Raw genomic sequence first — 8,642 nt, forward strand, 5'->3', positions numbered from 1 at the left:
CACATGATCTGGACACATGCCCATCTCCCTTGCCTATATGGCTTGTATTTGGTAGACAGTGAGGTACACAGCCTACCACACAGCCTAGCACGCTGCCGTGTGGTGTCGACAACCATGTTTTTCGGCATTTAAATTCACAAAAACTCGGGTTTTTTATATGCACCTGAAGTGATTTTGAAGCAAGAACAACGTAGAGGATTTTTGAGACCTGAAATGAACAGTCAATAACCAATTAAGAGATAGTAAAAAATTCTAATATTAACGAACAATCAAGATTGTCTAAATGTTCTGACACAAAAACCCTAACTCAACATAGCAATTACCTCTACACCAAACCACAATTCACAAATCTAGAACGTTAGAGGGACTGTTGTCCTTGATACCTCCTCCTAAAGACATTAATAGAACACATAAACAAAGGATTCAAACAATTTAAGCAAGAAACTAATTTTTGGAAAAAATTACAACAACTAAGGATTTTAGAAATTGAACAACTGAACTCACGGAGTTAACAAAAATGAACTTACTTGACAACAACAACAAATAAAGAGCACGAATCTAAGTGGGCGATAAGAAGGAAAGAAAAGAAAACGTACAAACAAAGGGGAAAAAGAAAAGAAAAGAAATGGAAAAAGAGAAAGAAGGATGTTAAGTTAAATGCTTAGACCACTAGTCAGAAATCCAACAATTAGCAAAAATATTTCTTAACGCATGTATCTAGACTCAAACATAGGACCAAATAGAATATAGAAGCTTAACCATCGAACCAACAGACTCATTCTTGACACAAGTTTACATAGAATTAAACTTAAATATGTAATTCAAAGATAGAGGTTAACTTAGAATAAAATAGCAAAACTTCTAAAGATGCGACTTGAACTCCTGACCTCTATCCCATAAGCAAAGTACATAACCACAAATATAGAGACATTCAAATTTTTGGGGCATTACACTTTAATTTTGATGGCCGAATGTCTTTGAAGTAACAAACCCCTTCTCCATAAGTTTCTAATGTTTGGACTGTAGGAAGAAGAAGAAAAATGACAAATTTCTAATATCTCATATTTTTATACTGTGCCTAAATGTTAATTAATTTGGTTTAATTAAGTTAAGCATGTATTAATTAATCAGCTAATTAATCTTGATCAAGGATTAATAGAATCTTCCATCATCTTCCACTAATTTCCATTACAAAATAGGTTTATTACCATTTAAAACATTCACCTTATTTTCATTTAAGTCCTCAAGTTTTTTTACAACTAAAACTCTATAGCGATTGGACTTTTACAATTTAGTCTCTAAACCTTAATTAACTACTAATTCAACAAAATTTCTTGATCAAACTTTAATATATTATTACATTATCCTCGTAAATATTAATATTAAATAATTATTGACTTGTTTTATGAAAATGGGGTTCTAAAATTGTCTTTTCTGGTATTACTGAAAATCAAGTTGTTTCACAAAACATCAAAACAAACACAGCACATATCAACTTATACTACATCCACATAACTCATTTTGATGACACAAACCATTAACAAACTATGAGATCATATCATTCACATGTTATTTAAGTCAATGTACTAGCTAATTGATTCATTGAATTCATTTCATTTTCTTTTAAAGTTTTCAGTTTTGAGTAACTAGTAAACAGACTCGGATACTCAGGTAAAATACACTAGACCAGTTGCTTGTCTGAGCTAAATATATACATATCAGGTTACCCGTCCAGGCTAAACATTTATAATGACTCATCAGATTACTCGTTTGAGTTAAACTTGTGTCACATAATACTTGAGAATTTGAAACAAATGCTAGACCTTGATAACATCTATAATAAATCTCATACAAGTGCACACAAGACCTTATTGGCATGCCAATTGTATCCTAACCTTTACTAAGTTCACACGGGCATCTTTTACACATATAAACATCACATTTCAATTTAATCCAATTTTAGCCTTTCATATCAATTCACAACTAATTAATCCACAATCAAACATACGTGTATAAATCACATACATAACAGCCTAAGTTAATAAATACCATTTGAACTTACCTGCTCAAAACACCAAACAAGTTGATTCTTCAGGTACTAATCAATAATTTTAGCTTTTCATCGGTTAACTCCGCTTTGATCTAATTCTGAATCTAAATAATTATTTTATACAATCAATCAATACCGAACACTTTCATATTATGTCATTACATGAATGAACCTATATAACTTCATTTTTTCATACCCCTAGATTTTTACATTTTATTCAATTTAGTCCCTGAATTTGAAATAGCCATAACTTCCAATTTTTAACCTCGATTTAAAATATGACTTCTTATACATTCATTAAGGACCATTTACTTTCTATTTCTACTAAAATTTCACAACAATTTTATATTTTATTCACTTTAGTCCTTAGAAACAAAACTAATAATTAAACGTTACAATCTAGTCCTTTTCATAATCTAAGCTTAAAACCTATCAATTTATAACTTAACTCTTCAAGAAATAACAAAAATGATAATTTTTAAAAACTTTAACAGTTTTACAAATTGGTACATGGGCTAGCTAAATCAAGCTCCCCTGACCTCAAATTCATAAAAATTATAAGAAAAAGGCTTGAATTTAATACCTAAATAAGTGGCCGAATATTTGAATAACTTGAACCTTTTCCTTGGTTTTGTATGAATGGTGGATGATGAAGGGGAGAAAGATAAGAGATTTTCCACTAACATTTTCTATTTATATATAAATTAGTTGTTAATTAACTTTATTTAATTAGTTAAATTATGGTTTACTTAACATAATTAACTTTTAATCAAATTTAAAGGAATCCCCATCATCACCCACTATCACATATTATAAAATGGTTTAGTTACCATTTTGGACCTTTGACTAATTGTAATTTAAGTCCCTAAGTATTTGACCAATTAAAAACCTATAACGACTAAACTTTTACAATTTAGTCTTTGCACTTAAATTAACTATTTAATAGACAAATTTGACTGACCAAACATCAAAATTTTGGTATATTAGCCCTGTAAATATTCATATTTAATATTTATGGAATCGATTTACGGAAATAGGATTCCAAAACTACTTTTTTCAGTACCAGTGAAAATCAAGTTGTTATAGAAGCGAAGTCTTCTAATGTGTCTGTGGTTGAAACCTTGACGATAAGGTTAGGTTCCTTTCTTATTAATCAAAATGGATAGAAAAATGTTATTGTCGAATATGACTGCTTCTAGCATTGGGATATGTTCATGCCTCATTGAATTCTAACACTAAAAATTCTCGAGGTTTTTTCATGTTCTCACTTGTTGAAATTATTTTATTCATTTTTCACTTCTTTCATTCCAAATATCTTGGGTTCATGATTTTCAATCTTCATTATCAAAATTGTTGTTGTTCTCACTAGCCTCATATTGTTGCAATTTATGATGATATTAGTGAGTTACTAGAGCCTCAGAATCCAGATTAGCAAGTCTAAAATGAAATTACTAAGGGCAATGAAACTAAAAGAAAGCCTCTTGTTTCCAATGTTGTAACACCTACTAACCAGTTGTTGATGAGACTGATATACATGTTACTAATATATTGTACCACTTGTTGGAACACTGGACTTATTGTAAATACACATCATGTTGATTTAAAATAAACTTATTGAGGGGAAATCATTACATTGGCTTATTTGACACAAATAAGGAGTAAAAATGGTGTGCCAATTGTTGTTGCATACTGGTGAACTGTTGGTTGATGAATATTTTGTATGGTGCCCACCTAATAAGATAATGTGATTATCTATTTTCTCTTTTATCTATTGTATGCAATTCAAAGATTATTTGTTATTGGGTTTTAGTAAAAATGTCAAATGATGATATTCACAAGATAAATTTTTTGTTACTGGGTTTTCTTTTATCTATTGTATTTTTCTTAAATTTTTGAGATTTAGTTATAGCAAATTTAGAGATATTATTTGTAATGGAAAATTAGAATATAGAAAGGTCGTAATTAGTGGGATTTGATCTATAACTATTTAAAGATAGATATTTGGTTAAAATTTCGAAAAGGTTTATGATATTATCATCTTTATTTTGAAGATCTAGAAGAATATCATAATTAGATTTACTGGTTGGCTAGAGCCTATATACATAAACTACAATCCTCCATGAAGAGCACAACTTGAGACAATCAAATCTACTCAAAATTAGTTTTTTTTTCTTGATGCATTTTTTAGATTTTTTTTTTGTAAGAAAAACATTTTGTTGCCTACAATAGAAAAGTGTTTGAGAATAAGGAGTTACTATATGTGTTCAATTAGAAATGTACAATACTGAGGTTACAATAGTATTAGGATTCGTCATGCTTAAATCGGTGGTTATTACATTAATTTAATGGTGGATCATTCTTTGGTGATGCCCCATAGATGTAAGTGTATTCACCGAATTATGTAAACAATTTTTTATGTGCTTTGTGTTCATTGTTCTTGAACTGCTGTTCTCAAGTATTATATAAATTGTTCCAATAACCTAACAACAATTCATGTAACGGCTCTCATAATAGACAATTTTCAATAATACAAATTTTTTTATTTAAATTTAATTCTAAATACATAAATATTACTATAAAATATTTTTAAAAAAATATATTATATTATAATATTATATTAGCAATAAAACATGCCAACAAGCCAAGTGGAATCAAGTAAATTTTTTTTCAACCCAAGTTGCAACCTGACTCACTCCTTAATAGGTTTATCTGAAGTTGAGCCTTTAAAGTCTCCTATTCAATTTTGCTTAATGGTATCATTAATAAATATTAGTAAATAGGCACTTTGCCCTTAGGAATTTAGTCACTTGTACCTAGTTGGTTTTAAACTTGTTTTTGGATTTAAATGGTACCTAAATTTGAAATATGTCATTTACTTTGAAATTTATGCTATAATATTGTTAGAATGTGATGATGTGGTAGTAACCATCAATAATACAAAGACACTTGCATTCTCATATTATGAGACATGATAAACATTAATAAAAATAAAATAAAAATCTTCAAATTTTATCAATTTATAAAAAATTATTTCACGTCCAGAATGAGTTTGAACTACTGAATATCCAAAATTTAAATGAACCTAAACATTATGTTGTCCAGATGTATTCTGAACTTATTTTTAATAATTTTATATTTTTTATAAAAATTAATTATATAAATGTAAAAATATGTATATATTAAATACTAACATATCAATACTTTACAAAATCAGATGATAATATATATAAACAACAACATAAGAAAAGGTTTTTCAAACATATTTCTCTCGATTATTGATGAACATCAAAATTCATTTTCAACAAAATCTTTAAAAAGCGAAAAAAAGGAAAAAAATGATGAAAACATGTCGAAACTAGATTTTTTTTTCAGCAAACCCCACAATTATTAAAGCAAATGAAATAATAATGTATTCTTTAGATTTTAGAGTGGATAACTTTCGTTGAAATTTGAGAGAAAGCATGGCATGGTGAAATAAAATAAGTAAAGGTCTCAAAATGAAACGTGCACAACTTAATTAGAACTGTTTTAATGATTAGAAGCAAGTACACAGCGTCCATAAGCAAAAAGACAATCCCAAGTTTCATGGAAAGGGCAAAATATGGAAGCTCTGATTGGTGGGTTGGTTTACTGATAATTTTATTATTAAGTAAACATAAAACTATTGCATCTTTCAGAACCAAACAAACATGTATCTTAGTTTTCAGGGAGGGAGGAAAGGTACTTTAATTTTATCACAGGAAATAAATATGTTACTTTTCAAAGTTCAGACCCACCAAGACGTACCGTATATAGTGTAGCAGAAGATGTAAAACAAGTTAAATCTCCAGATATTATATTGTAATAAAAATGATAATATATTAAGAAAGCTGAATTACATCCGTGCATGCATGGATATTTGCAAAAACATGAGTCAAATAATTACTAATGTTAACCGAAACTCGTCTTGGACACTTTTTTCTTCTTTTCTTAATTTGCCTAATCTACCACTGCACACCCCACAACCACTATAAGCAAGAAACACACACCCAAGGAACCAAACCAAACCAGACCAAATGATTAAGCTAGCTAATTATGAAGCTAGACATATAGTGGAAGGAAATGAAAATGAGACACAAATTACTAAGAAGGACTGAAGAGGAGAGATACTGATTAAATTGGCGTTTTGACTTTGATCATCATAGTCATGCAGCAGTGGTAGTAGGAGCAGCAGCAGTGGCGGTGGCGGTGGAATTACAAGGGTTTTTCCTGGCTAGGTTGTGCTTGTTGTTGTGCATCCACACCTTGAGGACTCTTCTCTTCACCCCAATCTCTTGGCAGAACTGTTGCACCACTGCTTCTTCTTGCTTTTGGATTTTCCACCCTACTTTCTCTGCGAAGTTAAGCATTTTCTCCTTTTGTTCCTGGGTGAACTTTGTCCTGAACCTTTTCTTCATCAGCTGGAGTGGCCTGCTCCCCGCTACCCCACCACCATCTTCGGGCTGTTCATCCGACTCTGAAGGGAGGGAGCCCATGTTGTAGGACATTATCATCTGGTGGGGTGTTGGTGCTGCTCTTGAGTGTATAAGAGTACCTGTGGGGTACCCTAGAGCCTCAGGTGGTAGGATACTCTTGTGGTGACCTAAGATGAGTTTCCTTCCAACCCTGCTGCTGAGATGTGGACTATGCAACGGGTAACAGTCAAATGAAGAGGGCTCACCTTCAATTTCTTTTCTGTGGAAGTTCCTATGGCAGTTACAGGCTGAGCAATTCAGGGCTTCAATGGTACCCTCCTCTCCACTGGGCATGAACTCACCACATCCATCTGTGGCATTGCCCCCCATGGCTGCTGCATGGTTCTTGAGGCACTCTCTGTACCTCACCGCTTTCTTGTAGGGCACATGATCGTCTAGGTTTGTGGACAAGGAGGAAGGTCCATTGGAAAGAATTGGGGGTGCTGAAGAAGGTATGATATGGTTGTGGGGTGCAGCAGGATCATGATGGATCATGTGCCCGTGCCCGTGCCCGTGCCCATGCCCGTGCCCATGCCCATGTCCCCCACCATATGTACTGTTCAAAGGAATTGGGATCTCTCCTTCTTGATTGGAAAGTTCCATTTCTAGGTATTATGTATTTTATTTGTGCTTTCCTTATTGTGCAAGGACTTTGAAGACCAAAAGAGGAGGAGACTGACAAGGTTGGAGTAGTGTTAGGGCAGGAGGCCAAAAATGATTAGATAAAAGATCTATGCTTGCTTCCTTTGTTTATTAAATCCTAAATCCTAGGAGTTTTGTGGACAGCTTGTCAACTCTTGCACAGCACAAGAATAGAAAAACAATATTCTATCCTATCAATCCTTGGCACTGAGTCTGAAAAACCCTTGTTTCGTGAATGCCCAAACCCCATAACCAAACAATAATATTAACTTAAACAAAGAAAAAGGAGACAAAGGGAGAAGGATGACCCACTATGCGGTTATAAATAAAAACTTTGGCTATATATCAGGTTATTTGAGAAGCAGGTTAGAGAGAGGGTTAGGGTATGGTGTATCTATCAGAGAGTAAGGCAGATTTGGATTGATGATGGGAAGGACAAATGAAAAAAATAAAAGAGTCAACAATAGAACCACCTAGACTTTGAATTATCTCCCATCCTATTGTTCTCATAAGTCTAGGGTCAACTGGGAAAGAAGAGAAAACAAAAAGAAAAGGAGAGGAACAAGGCAAAGTGTGTGTTGACTCAATGTCTCCCTTGGAAATTAGGAAAATGATGGCTGTGAGAAGAGAAAGGAAGATCACTCTCTTACTCACTTACTAAACTAATATTGATACAACAATGTCTTTTCTCTTTTATTTTCTATTCACTCTAGATATGGAAATTAATAAAAGTGAAGACGACCCAGGGATGAGAGAACAATGGCAATCAATAAAGCAAAGAGAATAGAGGGTTTGATCTTAAAGAAATTAAAAAAAAAAAAGGAAATGAAAAAAGGGTAGAACAAGGGTGGTGAAGGAGAAAGAGGAGAAGAAAAAAGAGTTATTGAGAGGAAGGATTTGGTAGTGAAGGACGCTATAAACAGGTGGGTTATACAAGTAGTGAAGGCTAAAAAGAAGAAGACAGAGAGAAAGACAAGAGGAATAGTCTGTTTAAGTGAGTTGAGAGATAAAAATAAAGCAAAAAAAAAAAAAAGTGAATTAAGGTGCTTGCTTTGCTTGCACTATCAGCCATCAAGTTTACGCCATTTAGAGAGCAGTGTGTCAGAGTGTGCAGACACCACAATGGAATGAATATGAGAGAGAGAGAGAGAGCTATTCCCATCCCCCTTCTCATAGTATCAAAATTATGAATCATTTAATTACAAAATTTTAAACCTTTTTTTCTTTTTTGTTTCTTTAAATAAATTTAGCTGAACTTTGCTTCAGAAAATAGACATTCAAGCACAAGCATAAACACACAATTTTGCCCATGCCTTTGGCTCTCTTTTGATTGAAGTTTTTTCTTTCCTCTTTTTTGATTATATATAGCAAAATTAGGGTTTAAGTTAACTTCTGTTAATTAATTGAAGACATTTAAAAAGAAGGGACTAAAGGGTGATATCTGAATCTTATCTATA

General features: G+C 32.4%; 1 protein-coding gene across 1 annotated transcript; it reads right to left on the minus strand.

The window, feature by feature from the left end:
- Nucleotides 1-5,883: 5,883 nt before the first annotated feature.
- Nucleotides 5,884-8,356, minus strand: LOC108466718 (zinc-finger homeodomain protein 4-like). Its single transcript, XM_017767093.2, has one exon. The coding sequence runs from the start codon at nt 7,144-7,146 to the stop codon at nt 6,235-6,237; it is 912 nt and encodes a 303-aa protein (XP_017622582.1). The 5' UTR covers nt 7,147-8,356; the 3' UTR covers nt 5,884-6,234.
- Between the last annotated feature and the right edge of the window lie 286 nt (nt 8,357-8,642).

The sequence above is a fragment of the Gossypium arboreum genome, chromosome 10, assembly GCF_025698485.1.
Source record: "Gossypium arboreum isolate Shixiya-1 chromosome 10, ASM2569848v2, whole genome shotgun sequence".
NCBI lineage: Eukaryota > Viridiplantae > Streptophyta > Magnoliopsida > Malvales > Malvaceae > Gossypium > Gossypium arboreum.

What these genes read in the sequence shown, in the direction of transcription:
- LOC108466718 (XM_017767093.2), bottom strand. Translation starts at nt 7,146, where the DNA reads ATGGAACTTTCCAATCAAGAAGGAGAGATCCCAATTCCTTTGAACAGT.